The following is a 23,859-nucleotide window of genomic DNA, read 5'->3' on the forward strand; positions in this document are numbered from 1 at the left end:
AGCCCCGGTCTCCCCTACTGACACCTGTAAACTATTTGGCAAATAGTTTTTATCCTACTATTTCAACGTAAGCATTATTTTTTATTCAATAAATTAAAAAAAATTTAATCAATATTGACACATACATATTTTATTATTTCATTTATTTAAGCTATAACACAATTCGTAATCTTATGATGTTTGCTACGTATCTCATTGCCAAGTATCCAGAAGTGCAGGACAGAATCAGAGAAGAAATCTCTCAATTCAACAATAAAGATGTAATTATTTCGATTAAACACTGTAATCAGCTTTAGATTTATTCGCTTTAATTTAATTTCACAATTTCCATTTCAAATAATAATAATTTAAAAAAATTGAATATAATATATTTTTAGATTTTTAACTGCACACAATTTATTAATTATAAAACAACTTAAATATTTTAAGCTTAAGTGTAAATTAAAATAACTTAATCTATAAAAGATCTGTGATTAAAATTAATACTCCTATAAATCAATAATTAAATCAATAGGCCTGCTTATGATCTAATAATGAGTGAAGACTGAACTTGAAGAATTTAGACCTGAAAGATATGCAAATACGTATAAAAAATTTGTTAAATATTATACAAATATCATAAAATATAATAAGGCTTTAATACAAATTAAAAGCTTAAGAATAATAAGCTTTTAATTTGTATTAATTAAATTAATTAAATTTGTATTAATTAAATTAATTAAATTTTAATATTACTCAATTGATATGTTTATCAATTGAGTAATATTAAAATTTTGTACGAACAGATATCAATTGAGTAATATTAAAATTCAATTGAGTAATATTAAAATTTTGTACGAACAGAGTGGCAATACTAAAGACGGAATTTCAACAGCATTTCAATATCTTTGCCACATTTCGATATTTAAAAATCAGTTTAAAAAAATTATTGCAATATTAAAATTATACGTTTAATGTTTACGTTTGACACTAATAAGCTATTCCACATCGATCTGGCAAGAGCAGGGGACAACTTGGGTTAGAGATCGTATTGGCAGTGTACTTCCTCTTTCTCTTTTTTTAACACTCGGCTTAACACGTCCAGAATGAAGTTTCTAATTCGTTTTAAATGGAAAAGTAAATCATTCTTAAGATGGATGTTTACTCACTCAATACATCTCATTATCTTTCGTATAGCCTATTTGTACTTTTTAGAGCTTTGTGAACTCTCTCTCAGACTAGCATGTAAAGCTATTAGAGCGTCCCTTTTGTATAGTGAACTTATTTAATCGCATTTAACTTATGTATCCTAGCTTAGTTATATAAATAAATGCTTGTTTAGTTTTTAAACCTGTCTCTTGTCTCTGAAGGATACCTGCCGACTTACCGACGCACTCCCCATTCAAATTTTTGCCCTCCTAGCCATCCGACAAGCCGAGAACGGGCTTTACCAACCTGTTGCAGAGTAAGTGGTCATTTGGGATGAGCCCAGTGGCCCACTGNCTACAACTGCCAAGAATTAACGCGATTGGCGAAGCGTAGTGACAGCGAGCCAATAGAGAGCAGGATCCTTGCCATAATACGGTTTGCGCGCCAATTACGTGCGTTAATCAAGCCGAATAGTTTGGCCGAATATACTATTCGTTACAACACTAATTAGAACGTCCGTTTTATATAGTGAACTTATTTAATCGCATTTAACTTATGTATCCTAGCTTAGTTAAATAAATAAATGCTTGTTTAGTTTTTAAACCTGTCTCTTGTCTCTGAAGGATACCTGCCGACTTACCGACGCACTCCCCATTCAAATTTTTGCCCTCCTAGCCATCCGACAAGCCGAGAACGGGCTTTACCAACCTGTTGCAGAGTAAGTGGTCATTTGGGATGAGCCCAGTGGCCCACTGCTAATCTCACATATATAAAATTCAAACTTCTATTCACTAAACTTTAATTAATGAGAATTTCTCTATTTTCACAAATATTTTCCATAGGACATGTCTAGATTATATGTTAAAATGACCACACCGAAAAGTAATTATTTCGCATTTCTTGCAAATCTGACAGTACATTTAAGATTTTTCGGATATAATTATGTAACACTTAAATTTCCTGTACATTGAATTACATTAACATTGTTCTTTCGAGACACGATAGTTTTTCTTCTGTTACCTGGCGCTGTGTGGACCCAATTTTCTTTATCACGTAAATCTTCTCTGCCTGTTTACTATAATATTATTATATTATAATTTATAAGCAAGTGCAAAAACAATGCAATATTTTGGAAAAATAAAATCACATTTTAAATAAATTAAAATAAACACAGTTAAAAGTATTATGTGTATGTTACATTTAATTTATTTTATTTTAAAAATCGCATAATTAGAAAAACAATTGAATTGAAAACAATGCTTCAGAAAGGAATATTAAGTAACAATGAATCCCGTTTGTTAGAATTGTATCATTGTGAAAAATGCATCTTCGGGTTTAATGTCCACTATGAAATTTTCTTATTTCGTGTGTCTTGCTTTAAATATTTAAAGTTTGAGACACGCGATGCTTTCACAACTAAAAGATAAGTGTAAATCCAATTTTTGATAATTGCAAGAGTTGTTATTAATATGTGATTCGTTCATTTTCAGGTTTCAAGTAGTCCAGAAGGGAAGTATGTGTCCATAATAAGCATATTGCTGATTGATTACTTATGGTTTTACTTTTATTTCAGGGACGAATTTAATTTGACTCCATCGAAATCTATTTCATCCGCCATATAATATGTACAGTACTACATACTATATGTAAATATAGTACAGTATACATATTGTTTCCAAAAGAAACCTGCCAAAGGAGATTGTGCGAAGAAGCTCGTAAGCAAACAATCAGAAGCGAGTCATATTGGTCATATGATGCATCATTTGATTCTACAATAATTTTTTCAAACAAACCTTCAAATACATTATCAACATTTTTGTTTTGGAAATGGCGTGATTCCAGATTTTCCCGTAATTGCGATGCTGCCTAGTCATTACAGGTTTTCTAGACAAACAAAAAACCCACAGAGAAGGATGAGACCTTGACGATGGTTCTGTAGCTTCAAATGGAATTTATTTTCTGTTACTAACTTCACCCGGCAGAATAAATCAGAAATATTTTTATAATGTATTTTTTCATATTTATTCTTTGGGCCCACTAGTGGTCGAGTAAAGAAAGCGAGTAAACGCTGATATTTGGTCGTGAGTTCGTGCCTGGTCAACGGCTGGCCATACACGTTTTCCGAGTTTTCTTAACGTTATTAAAACTAGGGGACCATTTTCCAGAATTTGTTTGTATTGCAGATTAACTGTATTTAATAAGACCACGGCCATCTGTTATTTTGGTTATATTTTTGACATTGTGATCCTCCTTGGTGAAATGAACTCACTTTTACCATACACATTGTTGCAGTGTATTTACGTCTTTGATACGTTGAGAAATGCATGAAAATTCGGGGGTAATTTCTGTATGTATGAATATTAGTGTGTGGGGAAGGGACTCAATTTTGCTCACTCTATTTGAAGCTTAATAACTCTTGTGTGTTTTGTTGAAAATTTCTGAAATTTTGCACAGTGGTTTGTTTGTTAGGAGAATTGATGCTATTAAATTTTTGTGGTTAAATGTTGACGGAGTGAGACGATAAACGGGGTCGTGTGTATCTTCAGTAGGGTCAGACTTAATGATGATTTTACTCGTTTTTAGCATTTATAATTTTTTTTATAAAACCCATCTATCGGGATAAAAATCGTCTGGCGCACGGTTTTCCCGCGCTTTTCCAATCGTTCGACGAACGACGGTTGTCGCCATAGGAACAGCAATCGGACCACTTTTGAAAACTCGACCACCGATTGGTTGAGAGACATCGGACAATCGGCGGACGTCTTGTAGCGCGGCTAAGCGCTGATTGGTGGAATCCAATTCGGCTTCAATCCATATAAAAGGATTGAGTTGTGGCGGGAAATTGAGTTCGCCTGGGATACATCTATGGAACTCACGCTTGACTTTAGTTCGTCTAATTGTTTCATCTTGTTGGACTGTAAATGACTTAAGAGTTAGTTCGTCGCAAGGTGTCTTTTCGACGGACCTGTTGTAGTGGATAAATGTGTTGAACTTTGTTGTAATTAACGTTTTGTAAATGTTTGTTTTGTGAACTTTGTAACTGTACATACGTTTATTTTCAATATATATATAAGTTTTAAATTTAACTGGGTATATGGGCGTTTTGAACTTTACTCCATCTCTACCCTCAAAATTAAGCTTTTTGCTATTTTAAAATAGTAAAAAAATTATAATAGATAAAGCCACCAAATTTTGGCGTGAAAGTTAGACGACCCGTTGCTGGATTTTTTAATCTTATGCGTTATTTACTATGGAAAGGAAAACGTTAAAGAGATTATTTAAAAAATAAATAAGTAATAATTAAGTTAGAATAAGTTCACAGTTCTGGGTGCTCTGTAAGGCTTTGTTTGGTTCGTACCAGTAAGGTTGAAAAACTAATTTTTTTGCGTGGCCTTTCCCGGATATGTAGACTCCGTCTCTCACCATCCGGCCGTTCCATTGCGGGCCTGACCAAACTCACGATTGGCTTGAAAAAAGGGCCTTCTTAGTGCCCATAAGGCAGAAAGAGTTTAAAAAACAAAGAAAATTTTCAACGTTTGTAGCAACCTTAACTACTTTATCAAAATGACTGTGCATATAGTTATCACTTGTGAGCTAAGCAGTTAGATGATATCTAAAATACATCAATTCTCCATCATATTTTTACTGAACATTGCCGTAATAATGAACAATACGGAACAGTGAACATATGTCATCAACTTTTCATTCAGTTAAAAATAAACCGCGAATTATCACATTATATTTTGGTACATTTTTAAGTCTCATAGAAAAAGATTTCAAATTAAAGAATAAAAAAGACCATGCCTATTATGAGTTAATTAATTTATGGAACAAGTCCAAGAAAAACTTTCAGTTACGCCTCTATTATTATAATTTTAATATCTACTTTATAAATTTCACGATAAAATAATCTTGTTATGAACTTGTTGTCAGGACAATGAATAATAATTTGGTAATCAGTCTAAAGATTTTAAAGTACTTTGGACACTTACGTATTAATTTTAAAACTCTGTTAGTGCTTTAAATCATAATGTTAAGATAAGTAATAATATTCATCATTAATGAAATAATATAGAATAATTTTAAAAGAAACTTATTTGTAAGTGAAATACTAAAATAATTGCAGCGTTTAGTCAAATTAAATGCCATCAGGATTCGTTCCTTGACAATCTAATTTCTAAGATGTAAAAACGCATTGAAAGCATTTATCAATGCAATCAATGATGTAAGAATTTTGTCGATTATATGAGAGAATTACTGTATAATTGAATTTAGCATATTACAGTAACTTGTAATTCTTCAATAGAGTAATTAATGTATTTGTAGATAAAAAAAACATTCAATACTGATAAAAAAAATTACTTCATAAGGAGAAATACAATAACGTTCTGTTCAAAACAGGGCTGTGGAGTCGGAGTCGTCAAAAATTCCGCCGACTCCTTTTACTTCCCAACTTGTTATGTATATAAAACATAAAAGTATTGGAATCGTGTCAAATTTCACCCTCCCAAGTTTTTTTTTTTCAAATCTACACGTTTGGAGACCTCCCAAACCCCCCCAAAACAGGCAATAAAAGGGGAAAAATTCGCGCGTGTTTGTATGTTGGCGTCTAATTTGTTTAATTTCTTTATTTTCTGTTCTGAGATATTAAACAATGTCTCAGAATGGGTAAAGTCTAAGAAACGAAATGTGGCACTGTAATTTGCGTATAAAGGGGCATTAACGATATTAAATTTTGGTTCTTAATTAAAGGTCGACAGGGTGAAAACATAAAATGGGTCATGTGTCATATGTCTTAGTGAATATTTTACTCCTTATTAATGTTCAAAATAAAAAAATAAAAAATAAAACTCGTCTCTACCCTCAAAGTAAGCTTTTTGTCATTTTATAAAAATACAGTAAAATCCGTTAAGTTGTCCTCGCCTAAGATGTTAGAATGTGTATGGGGACACGATTTAGTTCAACCACTTTGACGCTTAATAACTAACTCCTGTGTTTACCATCTGACTCCGATTTAAAAACCACTGAAATTATTAGGCTTCAAACAGGGTGAACAAAAACATGTCCCCCCACACACAGTCTAACATACACACATATAGAAAAAATCTCGAATCTTTTGCATATCTCGAAATTTCAAGATGTCCCGAGTCCAAAAATGTAAAAATTTGGGAGGGGTCATTTTTTGACCTACCACTTTTCCTCTGTTATATTTAACAGCCGGAAAAGTAAAAATTATCGAATACATATTTATATATTGACTGTGTCATTACTTAAAGGTGTCTTTTAGCTTTGGAATAAAAAGTTTCTACGTTCTATCTTCATTAGAACTCTATTTATTAAATCGTTTATCTTAAATCGTTTATCGTGATGACATCAGAATTTCCGGGTCTCTTTTGGTAACAAGTCCGCCCCTGGTCGGAGTCGGTAGATTTTTACACGACTCCACAGCTCTGGTTCAAAGACATGAAAATTCTCAGTTTATGGATTTAAACACAAAAAGTAGAATCTAAAAATGCAGGCTTAATTCAAGCTCTGAATGATACGTTTGGGACCTTAACGGAGCTGTAGGAACTCATAGGCATATAGAAACAAAAAAGTCAAAGGAACCATATCTTCGCGAGATATAGCCCTCCAAAATTATTCTATGTGACATATTCCCGTGCTTTTATTTCTATCAGGCAATGAAATCGGGATCGTGTTTAGCCTACTTGCTTTTTTGGACTTTTAGTTGGCTGTAAAGCATGCTTGGATTTAAATAAGCAAAAGATTTGATATAAGAAAATAGAACTGATTTGTATATACAATATTTTTTATGAAATATAATTAAAAGATTCAATGAGAAAGTGGTACAAGAAACCGAACTTTTCATCTTAGTGTTTTGATGATAAAATATAACTTAAATTAAAAATTCATCTTATTATTAAGAAGAAAAATTGTTAAATATAATTACTTTCTTATTTCTGAATTTATTACCTATCAAATTTTAAATCAATGTTTTTCTTAACATTATTAAAAAGAAATTCGAGATTTTTAACATTTTTATTAGGACGCTGCTATTGTTCTACAATGAGACAGGCAGCACGGAAGAATACATTTTGTAGCGTTCAGAGAAGTGACTACATTCTTTCTTCATTTCATGCATGAAGTTAAAGCAAAACGAACTGCAGCTATGGTATCTGGCTTCGCTCTAAAAAAGAAAATATATTATCCTGAATATATGTACAAAGTTTCATAGAAATCGGTTTTATCCGTTCTCATGTGATACTCGAACAACAGATAAGAATTCAATTTTACAAAGGCTATATAGATGAGTTAAGATGGCAACTTATATTGCTTTGTCTAGAAGAAAGTGTACATTTAAATATGTTGTTTACAGCTTATCGTCTGACTCTATGACAACGGGTTTAAATCAAATATTATCGATTACGATAATAAATGATTATGTAAAGTAAGATTACACTATCATTAACAATCTTATCTTTGGACATTTTATATACATTTTTATTGATTAGTGATGTTGTATAACAGAACAAAGTACGAAAAAAATATATATATATTTTAAAATTCATTTAAAGAGAATGTATATCGCTAAGATACTGTAAAAGAGTTCTGTCATAGAAGGGAGATACAATATGGATCCTCTTGTATTCTTTTTTCTAGTTTTATCGATTATCACTATAATTAAATGGTATCTGTAAGTATCTTTATGTTATTTATGTAATTTGAAGGCAATTCATTTTGCTTCAGTTTTATTTGAATTAAAGTGCAGTTGTCAATATTGTGTTTTGTATAAGGGAAGAAAGAGTATTTATTTATCAATTATCCCTCAATCCCTTTTTATATATATAATACAATATACATTCTACAAATATGTAGTACATAATTTTATTGAAGGGTTATCAAACAATTGAAACAATTATTGCCTTATGTGCGTGCTAAAGTTCACTTCGGGCTCTGGCGTTAAGTAGCCCTCATTTTTATCATTTTATTTTTATTATTTTAATGATATTATATGGTTTAAATGTGTGAATCTTGTAAAATTTATTTATAATATTTTTTTTGTCTTAAACAGTATATAATATATAATTACTTAACTGATGAGGGCCATTTAATACCAGGGACCGAAATGCATTTTAGGTGGCTTAAAAGGCAATAATGGTTTTTCAATTCTGTGATAACCCTTCAATGAAGTTATGTACTACGTATTTGTAGAAAGCATATTATATTAAAATTATTTATGTTCTTAATTAAATGTTATCATTTTTTACGGTTAATTTTGACTGTTTATAAATATTTTTGTGACTTTTTAATAGCAAAAGAAAAGAAATATTTCGAACTTTTGAAAAACTTAATATCCCTGGACCAAAGCCATCATTTTGGTTTGGAAATATTTTGGAAATGATTAAACTGGTAACGTTAATTAACTCAAGCCGAATTTAATTTTTTTTTAAAATTTAAACTTTAAATTTATTTAAATATTTTTTTCCCAGGATAAACAATGTGAATTAGATTGGATAAAAAAATATGGATCCATTTACGGGTAATTTTCTAAACATTTTTTATACATTAATTTTTTATTAAAAAAATTTACTTTCACCATATGTATATAGTATTTTAAGAAAGTAATTAAGAGTTTCTTAAGTTTTGATTATAAATTAATTAAACTTATCATTTGACAGTTATTATTTTGGAGTTAATCCTGTTCTAGCAGTTAACGATCCAGAATTATTGAAGCTCATTCAAGTTAAAGAAGCTCAAATTTTTCATAAAAGAAACGTAAGTCATACGATCGAAGAAATATTTAAGTAATATAATTGCACAATTTAAATAAAAATATTTATATTTTTTATAGCCATATATTCCAATGTCTGCTGTGCCAAATAAACTATTTGGTATTAGTAACACAATAAATGATGGACCTATATGGAAGCAAACTAGAGACATGATAACTCCTAGCTATACTACAAGCAAATTAAAAATGGTTTTTCATTGTTTAATTCTAATTAAAACAAGGATTAAATGATATAATTGCATTTATCAATGTTTTAATTAATAGCTAACTCCTACAGTAAACCGTACAATTGAAGAAAATTGGAAAGAAGTTAGAGAGATGATTAAAAATGGAGAAACGTTAGAAATGAGAGAGATATATTCCATATTATTGGCAGATATGGCTTTTCAAACAACGCTTGGAGTTCGTGTTAATAATAAACAGAAAATCGCCCGTTCGTTGGACTATGCCTTTGAAACTAATGCTTCAAATACTATTAATTTTATATCAGGTAAATTATTTAAATTTCGATTTTATATTATGTGAAAACAAACGAGAAAAGAAACATAATATTTTAAATGTAAAAGGTAGTGTAATATCTAAATTGTTGTATATATTATTTCATAATATTCAATAATTTTTATTTAAAAAATGTAAAATATATTAAAAGAGTGATTTAAATATTTAAAATACAAAAATTAAAACATTAAGTATTTGATGCTTGAAATAATACTTACTTATGTATTTATTTTTTACATAAAGACAATGTATTGTTTTAATTAACAAAATAATAATGAGATAATTATTATTTTCTTTTAGCATGTTTTCCAGAATTTGGAGACTTTCTTTACTTCATCAGAACTACAACTCATAAAGTAAAGCGATTCATTAATGTTCCATCGATGTTGGCTGTTGTCGATCTTTGCAAAGATGCAATTTCTGCCAGACTCTCTTTGCAGAAGGTATGCGAATTGTATAATAATTATAAAATAATTCAATAGTAAAACTTTAATAAAAATTTGATAATTTTAAAGAAATTCTTATGCATTTGATTCAAAATTAATCAAATAAATAATGAATTACTTGGGGAAGATATACTGTAACAATAAAAATTAATAAATTTCGTTTCCTTCTGAAATTATTAATTTAATAGCAAGAAAATTATGCGGATGTTCTCCAACAAATGATTAATACAATCTACATAAAAAATCAAGCAAAACCAGAAAAGATTTCTAAAGACTCGGGTAATTATATAAATCCTTACTTTTTGTCCTTTATTAGTATAAATGTATAGATATAAAAAAAATATTCTTATTTCATAAGAAATAAATGTAAATTTTAGATTTAATTATATGTATAACAAAATATATTTTTCGGGATTTCTTCATAATTTTCCTTTTCTTTTTCTTTTAGAATCAAAATCAGACACTTACAAGAAATCATTGTTAACACCTATCAACTGTTTGGCTAATAGTTTCTACGTGGCAATTGCAACGTAAGCATTACATTTTCAACTAAAATAAGAATATATTCCATTTATTATTAATAATACATATAACTATAATTAACTATATATAACTATAATTTTGTATCTTTGTGTATTAATTTAAGATATGACACTATTCGTAATCCAATGATGTTTGCTACTTATCTAATTGCTAAATATCCGGAAGTGCAAGACAGAATCAGAGAGGAAATCTTCCAGTTCAGCAATAAAGATGTAATTATTTATATTGAAATATAATTATAATCTTTGTATATTTAACTATTCTAAACTATAATATTTATATAATATTTTCAATATAAATTAACCTAGTCATTAATAAACCTAGTTTATGTCACCGTAAAGAACTTTTACCCATTAATTAAAAAAGCACAGTATCAGGTAGCAAATAAATAATGTTTTTTGAAATGTAAATAAAAATGCTTGTATTTTTGTTTAAAATAGTTTTATTCATCAAAATATTCACCTTTATATTCAGTTACATTTTCTTCATGGGGCAGTTTAAAAATACCATTTTTGTAAATGATTTAAATGACTCTTGAAGAAATCTTTTTTTGTGTTTTGAAGGGTTCGTCACAAGTACTTGAGCATTGGTCAAGCTATCACAGAAGATTTATATAATGAGCAGCTACAAAGATTACGCGACAAATTAAGATTAAAACAGCCATTTTTTGGCGAAGTGTTTTAATTTTACAAGGTAATGCTCACCCACACATTACAGAGATTACAAGAAACAAAATAATGCATTTTCGATGGAAAATTTTACCTCATCCTTTCTATTCTGCTGACTTATCTCCGTCTGATCTCTGAATAATCATATACGTGTAAAACAATTTACAAATTACGCAGCTATAAAGGAGGAAGTAACTCAATTTTTAATGCTAAAAATGGTATTTTCAAACTGCCCTTCCGTTGAAAAAAAATGTGAAGATGAATATTCTGATAAATAACATAATTTTAAACAAAAATATACAAGCATTGTATTCACATCTCAAACACGACATTATTTATTTGTTTACCTGATTATTAAAATTTATACAATAAAATTTCAGGTAAAATTTCATCGTATCAATATTACTATTGCGTTTTTTTTTTAAATACATTTTTTAAACTTAAAATATGTTTAGCTAAATTATCTTTTCGATATAAAGATTGCCCTAAACTCAGGATTAAAGTATGAAAATAATTTATACATAAAACAAGTTTAGGAAGTAAGAAGTGTCGTTATGCACTGTATAATGTTTCTGCACTCTTTATATACAAACACATAGAAAATGTAAGATATCATGATTATTTTGAAGAAAGATTTTGTTTATAAAATATTAATCCATTTTGCAGTATGCATACACTAAAGTACAATAATTTCTTTTCATAATTAGACAATTAATTAAATTATACAATATAAGATTTCTGTATACAAAATTTTTTAGTAATGATTTCTAAATACGGGCGCACATATACCGCTGTAACTGACAGACATTCCTAAACAGAAGTGCTTATCCGGTATACCTGAACATATAGATGACAGAACTGTCAGTTTTTTTTTCATTTACATGCTTAGATATATCAGTACGTGTGTATCTGGCTATAAGATAAAACTTCTTTTCTTTATATAATTTTTTAAACAGAATATTATATAATTTATACACTAATTTTAGATGTATTAATTCACATTAAAATGCAGTACTATTAAATACTCCACTGACACTAGTTGCCAAATTATTTTTACGTTAGAAAAAATATTTTAAGGAAATATAAACATAATTTAGTCTTTTATAAAACATTCAACAATTACAGGAGAGTATTGACTATATTTCCTTAACTAAAATGAAATATTTGGACCAAGTCTTTTGTGAAACTTTGAGATTATATCCACCAGTTCCAACGTATGTATTTTTTGAAAAATTGGCCAAAAATGAATTAAGTTTATAAATTTGTAACAATTTGTTAATGTTTGAAAATTAGCTTCAGTAATAGGATTGCTGAGGAAGATTATAAATATAAAGATATATTGATTCCTAAGGGTATGACAGTATATGTACCACAATGGGGTCTTCACAGAAATCCTGAGTATTGGTCTGAACCTGATGAATTTAAACCCGAAAGGTATGCTAAAAAATATTATATAAAATTTTAGTGTATAAACTTTCACAAATAGACAAATATAAAATTAAAAATATAAGCACTGTTAATTGTATGGACTTTGTAATAAATTTATTTAATTCTTTTAATAAACAAATAAAAATATTATTAAAATTTATGTTCATTTTGATGGAAAGATTCGACGATAAATCTAAAGTGGATCCTTACATATATCAACCATTTGGAATTGGTCCAAGGCACTGCACAGGGATGAGACCAGCTCAATTAATAGGAAGGTTAATATTAGCTAATCTAGTCAAAAACTTCAAGATTACTCTTTGTCCAGAAACAAAAGAGGTACAGACTCAGCATTATATTATTATTTTTTAAATAATATGTTTATTAATTTATCTCTTTATGAACGAGCATAAATAAATATTATTACTTTATATTTAAAAAACGATAAAATGTTTTCGTTGAAATGATAAATTTGTTTTGATTTCAGATTGAAACCGATATCAGTCTTGTAATTATTCATTCCAAGAATCCTATTTATATAAAAGCAACACCAATATGATGTCTGACGATAGGAAGTATTCATAAATTAATTATTATTACATATACCAAATACTATTCATCTTCATAAATTAATATTTTTGCTAGATACTGTCTTTCCTTCCTAAATCTTCATAATTTACTAGAAAAAAATTATATTTCATTTCATGGCTTAAATTAAACTAAATAAATAAATAAATGTTTAGTGTTTGAAGTAACATTTTCTTTTAATTAATGAAGTTTTGTAGGAAATAAATTTACTGAGACACACAGAAACTCTTTCTATAGTTTTTTATTTAGGCTGCAAGGCCGTATTCCCCCGAAGGATCTAAAAGAAAACCTGAGTGTAGCGAACACTAATAATTGAGTGCCGCCACGAATAGCTAAGTGTAGAAGTTAGTGCCAAGTGGCTGTTAGTAGGAAGGCTTATATCTACTTAATACTAATAAAACTGAACGCGAGCGCGAATCTTAATACTAAACAGCTAGGCAGAAAGCGCGAAATGCAAACGAACACAATGACAAACTATGTGACAAACCCGTACCAACTCATGCAAATGAGTTGGTACGGGTTGCAAGGCCAATTGTACCCTTCAAGAATAGCAGCTTTCATTAAACTATTCTTAATGTGATTGTACAGTACCTATTGCAGCGAAAAACTGTGAAGTGGTGTTTTGTCCTCCTGAATACCACAACCGTATTGTGGATTGTCTCCAAGGTTAAATATATGTATTACTTAAAGTTGCCGTGTCCTGTAAGTAGCTGAGTCAGGGTGTAACTAGAGTAAAAGTGGCGAAGAATCGCAGTAGTGTTAACCTTGGGATGAAAGTGTAGGTGAGCCTATCAGTGGTGTCATGGTCCCAGCTGTCTTGCCAGAGAATGAAGATTTACTTCTTGACGTGATTGTTGATGTACGAGGTAGGAATGTAACTGAAAGTACTGGTGACTGAAGACTTTGCAGCTTGCTTGGCAAGACGGTCAGCGATCTCGTTGCCGAGAACCCCCGCATGACTCGGGACCATTGGAAATCTATTCTAATGTTGTTTTCTTCTTAATTGAAGTTTTTAGACTATTTACAAAAAATTAAATTTTTCGAGTCTATCTTTTAAATCCCTTATACACCAACACAGAAGTAAAACAGTTTTAAAAAATAGCTTTTGAAGAAAACTTCTAATGAAGAAAACACTTCTAAAACAGGTAAAAATCTTCATATGGTATGAAGAATTCATTATGGTTTTAATGTAAAAAGTGTCAGAACCTAAAAGAAAAGGCTGGAACTTGATCTTTTTTAACTTTGCGGACTTTTCTACCAATTTTTACCTGTTTTAAAAGTGTTTTCTTCATTAGAAGTTTTCTTCAAAAACAATTTTTTACAACTGTTACTTCTGTGGTGGTGTATAAGGGATTTAAAAGATAGACTCGAAAAATTTAATTTTTTGTAAATAGTCTAAAAACTTTAATTAAGAAGAAAAAAATATATCCTGAGTTATCACAAAAATTGTAACTAATGTTGTTTTCTAAGAGTCTGAGAATGTGGTGTATGAGATGGACGAGTTTTAAGCGGCTATCAGACTTCGCAATCTGTGTAAAGCTACCCTATTGTCAGAATAAATATGATAGTCTAAGTAGCGTCTTCTGTCCTTCTACGCCTAATGTGAATTAAGCTCATATAAATAGCTAAAGTTTCTGCCTGTGATATTGAGCAGTGTGTACCTAGACGGAAGCAAGCGTTGTGAAGGTCGTGGAGTAAACTACAAAAGTGGCACCCACCCACATCATCACCCATCTTGGAACTGTCAGTGTACATCCTAAACATGGAATGATCACCTGGATTTTCGAAGTAAACGTCAGGGATGAGCTGATGGGAGGATGGTAATCGTAAGTCGCGAGGGTATTTTTGTCGATGCTGAATTTTTTGATATCATCGATTAAGGTCAAACTGGGGGAATCTTACCTAATCATTTTATAGACATCCGAGTCGTTATAATCTCGCCGGGTAAGGTGACAAGATTTTCCTGCCAAATATGCGTTTAATTTCTAAGTCGATAGGGATCAACACTAACATTACTAAAGGGTCACTATGGGTGCAGTCCTATAAGCCTTACAAATGAGGAGAGCTGAAATCCTTTGAACAGATAACAGTTTTTTACGGTTATGGACTTTGGTGGCCACGTGACCCTAGACCTGTACGGCATTATATATTCATACAGTAGCCCTTCGTTATAACATGCTTCATTATATCGCTCAATCTCATTATATTCGGATTATATCGCGCTTTTTTTTTGTCTTTCTAATACAAAAGTACTTTAGTGAATAATGTTTAAGAAAATACAGCATTTTGTGTTTGTCTAATTATGTTAGAAAATGACTATTAATCAGTTATAATCATTTGTTATAAATTTAGCCGATACTTAAAAGCAAACATAAGTTATTTGCTGATCTCTTGGTTTATACATAAACGTTCATAGATTTCTCTGCTTTGCATAAATATGTTTGCACTTTACACTATTAAAAATTTATACAAATTACATTTTCATATTATATTTATGAAGCAATCATTGTTAATGTAGACCTATAAATTTTTACTGTCCATCTCCTGTCTTTAGTTAATCGACAGAACTGAGTTATATAGATGGAATTCGAGAGGAGGTATGGAAACTGTGGGCACCGGATGCACAATGAACGTTTGGTGCCAATTAATAGATGACCGGCGTTGAAGGAAAAGTATGATTTACAGGGGAAAGCCACTACTAATTTTAGATGGAGAACGTATATTTTAAATTAAATAAATTATAAATATGATCAAAAATTAATTTGTGGCATTTTGACTAAGTCACAATGCTAAGACAAAATTTCTCATTTTGTCTTGAAAAGGGGCCAGTATGGTTAAATTGAATTAAAGCGCCTCTCCACAAGATAAAGAAAGAAAGAAAACTCATAGTTTCAAGACCAGAATCCAACTAAGAAAAAGAAAATTGACAGAATTCTATAAATTCTGTTGTTTTTGCTGTACTTTAGGCGAGATTTCCGATTCACAGGTACTTAAGAACTTACCTGATATAATCATTCAATATTTTATATCATTAGTACATAAAACCTTGGTTCTTGCTTTCTGAAACATCAATGAAGATTTATTTTAAAAAAGCTATGAATATTGAAGTGAGAACTGAGAGTTTGATAGGGAACATTTTTATGATTTTTAGTCAATATTTTAGAATATTTTAAAGCTGTAAAAAGATAGAAAGTTTATTTTTCTTGTCATCTTTACACTTCCTGTGAGTCATTTGAGAAGTGACTTTGTTCTTTCAAAAGTGAAAGTATCACCTCATAGTTCCCTTAGGAACAGAGTGTGAAAGGAATCGTGACAATCCTCATCAGTCTACTGATTCTGTATGTAAGGTAAAGATTGCCTCTTTACCGCGCTTTTAATTATGTACCGGTAAAGCCGTACTTATAGCTACAAGCTATAATTAGCTTTCTGATTAAGTTTCGTCCTTATTTTGGATTATGAAAGAATGATATGAGAAGTCTTTCATTCAAGAAAAGGGTCTTACACAACATCTCCAGGTAACGAATGAAATAATTGTAAAACTTTCTGGCCGCCGCGAATAAGTGTAAACTTTCAGACAGGGCCTGCTCTAGCGGTTACGTCGCTTCGGACAAAAAGACAAATTGCCGCACCTTAAGAATATATATATTTAAATAAAGGTACATATTTTTTATTTTCAATAAAAATCAAATCATTTTATTTAAATTTTAATAAAAGCATATATTTAGAAAGGAACATATAACATAACATTGATAATCAAAGAGTACAAAACAGTAGAAATTAATTAAGAAATATCTGTACCTAGCCACAAATTGTTACCCATATAATTTTTTACATTTTTAAATGCTATTAAACAATCAAAATGCCATTATTTTGAAAATAAAACAAGGTAACATCAACTGCTCTAAAATCACAATAAACTTTTTTCTTACTTTCAGTTGTGCAAACTTTTTTATCGCATCACTTTGTGAGATAAGCCGGAGGCTGTAGGGGGTTACCCTATTAACCACTTAATCGGCACAGGCTGGCCAAGCCCGATCTCGACGTCGACGGATGGATTAGGAGAGCAAAAAGTGAGTGGGGAGTGCGTTTGTAAGCCGGCAGGCGTCCTTCCAATGACAGGAGACAGGTTTAACAAATAAACAAAGCATTTATTAAAATAACAAATCTTGATTACAGGAGGCGATAATAATATTACGGTTAAATGCGGTTAAATATGAGCTAACTGCTCTGACAGCTAAGCCTATCCTCGGAGAGAGAGTTCACAAATCTCTAATAAAAATACCTCTATGAGGAAATGAATGACGTGCGTTGAATGGTCGTGGGAATCGTAATCGGTGCAGGAACTGTCGAATGGCGATAAGTAAGGAAGTTCAAAGTTGTGGTCTATCTTCTATCGATGTCTTCCTTTCGGTCGGTTATGGAGACAAGATGCACACATTAATGAGTATAACTTCCTGTAAATCGCCTCGAACTTCCGGGGGCTCGCGCTTTTATACGTTTGTCGTGAGAAAGGAGTCACGTGATCGTCATCTGTTGACATTAACGGTGCATTCTTGACACCTATGTATCAACTTTCCCACCTAATTGTGAAAACAAACGGTCACCTCCGATATAATTCTCACTAAGATCGTTTTTTCTACCGGAGTTGTTTACAATATTTTTTTACGACAATTACGTAAAAATCGCGGATCTCACATCTTGATCAGCAATTTCATGGTCAATTGCCAACATGGCCAAACCATTAAGACGATTTTGTGTAATAGTTCTTAATTAATTTTAACTTAGAGAAACTCCTTTCGCCAATTGCTACAGTTATTGGTATCGTTAGCTATATTCTTAAAGCAATAGTAAGATTTGGGGCAAAATTTAACTTTGTAATTAAAATCAGTACATTGCTTAGACTTTTTTTTGGCTAAAAGCGCAGATACTGCTGAAATTTCTTCGGCTAATTCTATTCCATTTATGTCAACAGAATCACCATCAGTTAATTGTTAGAAAGATTATTTCAACTTTAATTATAAATTAGTCCAAAAATAAAAAGTGCGCAAATAATATTTAAACTGATACACGTAGGCAATTAATATAAATTTAAAAAGTTTTATTAAATAAAAGTTTATATACACGTTTAATTGTTCAACATAATTATAATTGTAGCTTAGACATATGCTAACTGCGATAGTTCCCTTTTCTTTTCATTCGGGTGTCCAGTGTTGACACGCACGTTGCAGGCGAAAATCCATTATTTTCCGGTCAGAATTTCATCGTCAGTTGAGAGATTTCAAACGACCGAAGACGGTGCTAAGTTGTCACCGTCGACTTTAATTAACTGAAGTGGAAGAACACGTCCCTCGTAAGCGATGACGAAGGACATGTATCATTCCAAAAATTCCCAGCAGGAAAGGGAAGACGCCAAACCGCCATTAAAAGTCACATCCGGTCATTAGGTCAAAGCCAGGTAAAAGTCCACATCCGGGTAAAAATGTCACAATCGGGAATAAAAGTCACATCCGGGTAGAAAAAGTCACGATCGGTGGAAAAGTCACATCCGGTAAGAAGACCTCGAAGATTTATTTCTTCCAGAAGAAGAAAATCTTCTTCCACCAAGGCTTCTTTTTCCTCTTTTTCAGGATCGATTTACACTCCCCTTCGACTCCTTCCTCGCGTGCCTCTCTCTGCACCGACCATTCCGGAACTTCTGGATATCTCTGTTCCAGGTAGTCGATGACAGACGAGGTGCTCTCATCGGGAATGGTGACAATCACCCGTTTCTTGTCGGGTTCCTTCGCACCCTCCAGCACTTCTTTCGGACGCACGCGAATCACTCGAATCGAAGAGGAAGACGTTCCTGATGTCGAGGAGCTTTCCTCCGCACTCTGTCCTCCAGAGGTATTCCAATTCTTTAGAGCTTTAAAATTTTCCATCCTGCAAACAATAAAAACCGAGTATTAAATATTATAGAACGAACGTTAAATTGAGAGAATATTAAAAAATCATAATGTAAATACGACAGAAAGTTTTAGAAAATGACCGTTTTAAGTATAAGAAAAATTGTAATCACAAATGAATATAAAATTGCACTGGAATATTTGTTGTGGGAAAATTATCGCTGCTAATTGTGATTTAGTACCTAGCAATGTTAAAAAATACCTAAATCTAGAACGATCAGGGACTAAACTTACCTAAAATAATCGCAAAAACTGCAGCAAAACTCTCCGAAAATACTCGAAACAATCGCATTCGAACAAAGTAACAGACAATTGTCGAAATTCTATTGTCGCGTGGCGTCTCGGTTTAATGCTAAAAATATCGATATTTTGACAGAATTTCGATTCCGAAGTGTCTTTCTATAGAAACGGACCATTTTGATTTTTGTCTGTAGTCGTCCACTCACGCCCACAGAGACGAGGTATAATCCATTTTGTTAGAGTTAAGATGTTCGAAGACGATCGTAAACTAAATTGTATTTAATTTAAATTGAGCAATGGTAGAATCTTTTGGAACTGTTGTTTCTATATTGTTAAACCCATTATAGATCTATAAATGCCCACTGTCGTCTGCCTGTCAGTCCTTCCTCAAAATGAAAACTTTAATATTTCGGAATTAATACAAAAATTTGTAATTGTCGCTTTTATTTCCCTGTAAGGTTAGATTCTATTAGAACATGTTGCACTTAGATGGCTGCACTCAAAGAACTGTTTAGGTTGTCTTTAGGAACCGACATCTCCGAAAGTAGTACTGTTGTATCTCCAGGAAGCGCGAATAAACAGTAAATTGACGAAGAAAGCGATTCATACGTTCTTAATGACATAGGAGTGTGCAAGACAACCGACGATCACTTTAATCGTCATGATTAAACAATAAACAACAGCACTTATAATAGCTTAGAGATTCATTATGTACTTTTTAAAGTATTGTTTTTATCCTAATAACTTATTTTCTAAAATTATTGTAAATGCATATTTAAAAATCAGTTTACTGTCGGGATAAATCGTCTGGACGTACGATTTCCCGCGCTTTTCTTGTTTTCAAACGTCCAACAAACGTTGTCATGGAAACGCGGATCCGGCGATTTCAGTAGTTTTGAAACTCGACCGCGGATTGGCTAGAAAACATCGTACGACCAGCGGACGTCCGATAGCGCTACTAATCGCTGATTGGAGGACTTACATTCGTTTCAATCCGTATAATAGGATTGAATTAGGCGGGAAGTTTAGTTCGCCTAAGACATAACTAAGGAACTCAAGCTTGAACAATTTTAGTAGTACGATATAAAAATATGTGTAACTTTATTACAATTGGGATTTGTTAAGCGGACACTCTACATACATGAAATGCGTTACTGTCTCAATCTGTTTTTATCGACACAATAGATTTTCATCGCGTCTATTTTCTTGTTTAGAGTTTTATACATTATTGCAGTTAAGTTGATTTCAAAAGCTCATTACCATATTCTCTGTTGAGTTTTTAAAATCCATTTAATTGCGCAATTTTATACACACAGTAAAATTTCTACGTTGACTAATTTACCGTTGTATGAGTTCGCTTTATGTTTACATCAGTCTATAGAAAGCACGTTGCTTTTTACAGACCATTAATGAATTGTATGACCATAATCAGCAGAAACAACATTTCCAATTCACTACTATATAATCATATCGATAAGGTTGTTAAAAAAAAACACAGTAAACATTCATCCAGGCCCACAATTTTCTTAACTGGCTTTTTGAGCCTTTTTTATTTTCTCTTTTCACATTCTCGTGTCGCGTATGACTGACTGAAAATTTCTTAAATATCAAGTTAGCGATACAATTATATTTATTGGTTAAACGTCCATATACTTAAGCCAGTGGAGCTTTTATAGAAGCAGATCATACAACTGCATAGAGGCCCACTTGGAATCCGTTTTGTGAAGTAGGAGGCAAAAGGCTGGAGAATAAATTATACGATAATAGATTAAAGTACAAAATCTTCAAAATGAGTAATATCAGTATTTAGAAGGTCACTGAAGAGGTCAGAAATCACAGAAAGGTCTTTATTATCGCATTGCTTCAAATTTTGGGATCCTACTATAAATTGGCTGCCAAACTGCCGAAATGTTGAATTGGTTCGGAAATATTCCAGACCAAAATTCAGTGACCGTAATTCTGTTACAATAGAAAATATTATATAAAAAGTTGAAGATTGTCCATGTCTAAACTCATGTATATTTTTAATCTGTGAAGATCGTTAAACCGCATGGCCGAACGTCTTAACGTTCTTCTAAAACACTAGCAATAATGATTTTAAAATAACATATGTAACTACAGGGTTACCATACATCCGAATATATGTAGAAACACTCGTTTTAGGAGTAAAAATTACCGTCTACTTCCGGTTCAAAAATTATTGTACTCATTTCCGGTCTTTGGACGTTTTCCTTCACTCTGGAGATACCCCACGTAAGTACTGTACTGTACAAATGGAAATTTTCTCTGTTAGTAACATCATAGCGTTAAATTTGAAATTCAGTAGTTGGCTACCTGGCTAATTACATTCGCACTTTCGATACTACATTAGCATAGTCTTCACTAAGCGTTTATGGTTCCGATCTTCATTGACAGCTTTGCTTTTCGGTCACATATGGACGGTGTGAAAGCATTCGGTTTTCTCGTGTGTTTACTGTTTATGATCATCTACAGTTAGATTCATCGAAGTAATTGTTTTTTTGATACATAATAGTGAATTTCTTTAAAAAAAATTAGATACAGTATAGCAATAAATATATACGAACTTAACAATACTGTAATTAGTTTTAAAAGTATGGATAACCTTTGCTTTCTGTAAGTCAAATTATTTATTTACCTTCTCTGTTACTAAGCATTCTTGTTAAAACTATGAAATATATTTTAAAATGAAATCACTTAATATAATTTATTGTCATAACGCTTCCAAAAGTAAAGGTTCATCGCAGTGTACAGTATTTGTAATTCCTAGTTAGAAATTTTTAGGACTTCACGTTCAACTCTGAACAGCAAGTTGGTTCGAGTGTTCTCCTTTTGAAATTTTACAATATGATAACCATAGGAACGTTAATATCTAAAGAGATTAACTACCATAATGTATTTGTTTTGAAAAATTATAAACAATGCATTAGTAGGAAAATTGGGCAATTCCGGACACCGGGTAAAGCCGGACGTGATATATTGTATAAAATAAAATTCGGTAGCACTGTCATCTTGTGTTATGATTCTTGTCAGCCATGTAATATTGACATATATTGTTATACTCGCGCGTTTTGTCCATGTCTTGTGCACTAAAACTGCTTTTCAGGAAATGTTTATCACGTGAAGTTGTGAGATATTTTATAAATATGGGCAATGATGTGTTTTGTGCAATTTATTTACCATATATCGAAATTTAGATAGGATAACGCCTCAAAGCTGATTAGAATCAAACATGACGATTTGGAGCAACCGCGGACACTTACTCGGGGCAATCACGGATCCGGGGAAATACTTTCCGGAAATGCCTCAGGGTTCATTTTATATTATTACCTGAGTAAATATATCATAAAGTGAACCAAGAGGCATTTCCGGAAAGTATTAAGATTGTATTTATCTTGTAATATTCTACTACTTTAGGTTGCAATAATCAGGAGCAGATACTGACATTGGAAACCTAAAACTGTAGTAATTTAATACTTGAAATGTTCATTTGTCATTTTAATAAATTGGCGAATATATTGTATTTAATTTCTAATGAATTTGTATAAATAAATTATATTCAATATTTAATTTTATTATGTCCTTTGTATGCAAAATTCTGGCCACTTTCTAGTTCTCCCGTCGTTGCCAAACTGTCCTGCACTACAGAGGAATACCGGACACTGCATAGTTGTCAACTTTTTTTTACTTTTTGGAAAAAACAGGTTAGATTTTTTAATGCACTAAACCCTACAATAGCTAACAGATTGGAGTATCAATTGATACTAAAAGATCTAAGTTTCCCTGACGGGTCGCTTAGTACACACTAAAATATTCTTGTGCTTACGTTTCCCAGTCTCTCTTATAATATTATTCATTTGTTTTAACTGAGTAAACAGCTATTCAAAACACAGTAGTAGGCCGATACATTCCAAAAATAGTGTGTATATACATAGACTACTGTATTTTCTTTTATCTACATATTTGCATATTACATCAAAGAATATTAAACAGTTTAATAACACCGGTTGGCTCAAACATAACCTGGTATATTATATAAATATCACAAAATATTAAAATTTTGCTTCTTCAGTTTTTCATTCAAATTTTATCGAATAAATACAAAATACAAATTGTATACAGTATTTAACTCGTTTTGATTTGTTTCATCTTCACAGTGGAGTGGCGTTAAGATAAATCGGATGTTTAGAGAAAGTTATGACAAGTGTGAAATGAGGCTCAATCTGAAAATAAATAAAAATATCTAAACTTTGAATTTAGGGCAGGGGTGTCCAACCTTTCTGTTTCTCTGGGCCACATTGGAAGAAGTCATGGAGTTTTGGGCCACAAGTATATTTTGACCCGATCCTTAAATATACAAGTATATTTAAGTATTAACATGTCTAGATTATAGTAATAAGTATTAAAAGTTTACCACAAAAAAGATTATTTTTAAAAATTGCTTTTACAGACACTTTCAATTTTTATTTAGAAATAAATAAATTCATTTATTATAAAGGAGACAAACAAAAATTTATTTGAAAAACACAAATATTTGTTTTATTTGGGTCTCTAATTAATAAAAA

At 31.3% G+C, this 23,859-nt stretch overlaps 2 protein-coding genes across 3 annotated transcripts in view; one reads left to right on the forward strand and one right to left on the reverse strand.

Annotated features, from left to right (window-relative positions):
• The first annotated feature begins 7,696 nt into the window (after positions 1-7,696).
• On the forward strand, positions 7,697-13,832 carry LOC111634852 (cytochrome P450 3A6-like). Its single transcript, XM_023379689.1, has 14 exons — positions 7,697-7,822; positions 8,442-8,538; positions 8,619-8,668; positions 8,808-8,904; positions 8,981-9,109; positions 9,185-9,410; positions 9,719-9,861; positions 10,053-10,143; positions 10,313-10,394; positions 10,511-10,619; positions 12,201-12,289; positions 12,369-12,509; positions 12,683-12,842; positions 12,991-13,832. The coding sequence occupies exons 1-14, from the start codon at positions 7,761-7,763 to the stop codon at positions 13,060-13,062; spliced, it is 1,548 nt and encodes a 515-aa protein (XP_023235457.1). The 5' UTR covers positions 7,697-7,760; the 3' UTR covers positions 13,063-13,832.
• A 9,138-nt stretch (positions 13,833-22,970) lies between these two features.
• LOC111634861 (cytochrome P450 3A14-like) overlaps positions 22,971-23,859 on the reverse strand; it is a 30,563-nt gene continuing 29,674 nt past the window's right edge. For both annotated transcript variants that reach the window (XM_023379700.1, XM_023379701.1), the window contains exon 15: positions 22,971-23,443. The gene's annotated coding sequence lies outside the window, so the exon portion shown is untranslated. The remainder of the gene's footprint in view (positions 23,444-23,859) is intronic.

Source organism: Centruroides sculpturatus, unplaced genomic scaffold (genome assembly GCF_000671375.1).
Source record: "Centruroides sculpturatus isolate CEXI.00-Female unplaced genomic scaffold, Cexi_2.0 scaffold918, whole genome shotgun sequence".
In the NCBI taxonomy this organism is placed as follows: Eukaryota; Metazoa; Arthropoda; class Arachnida; order Scorpiones; family Buthidae; genus Centruroides; species Centruroides sculpturatus.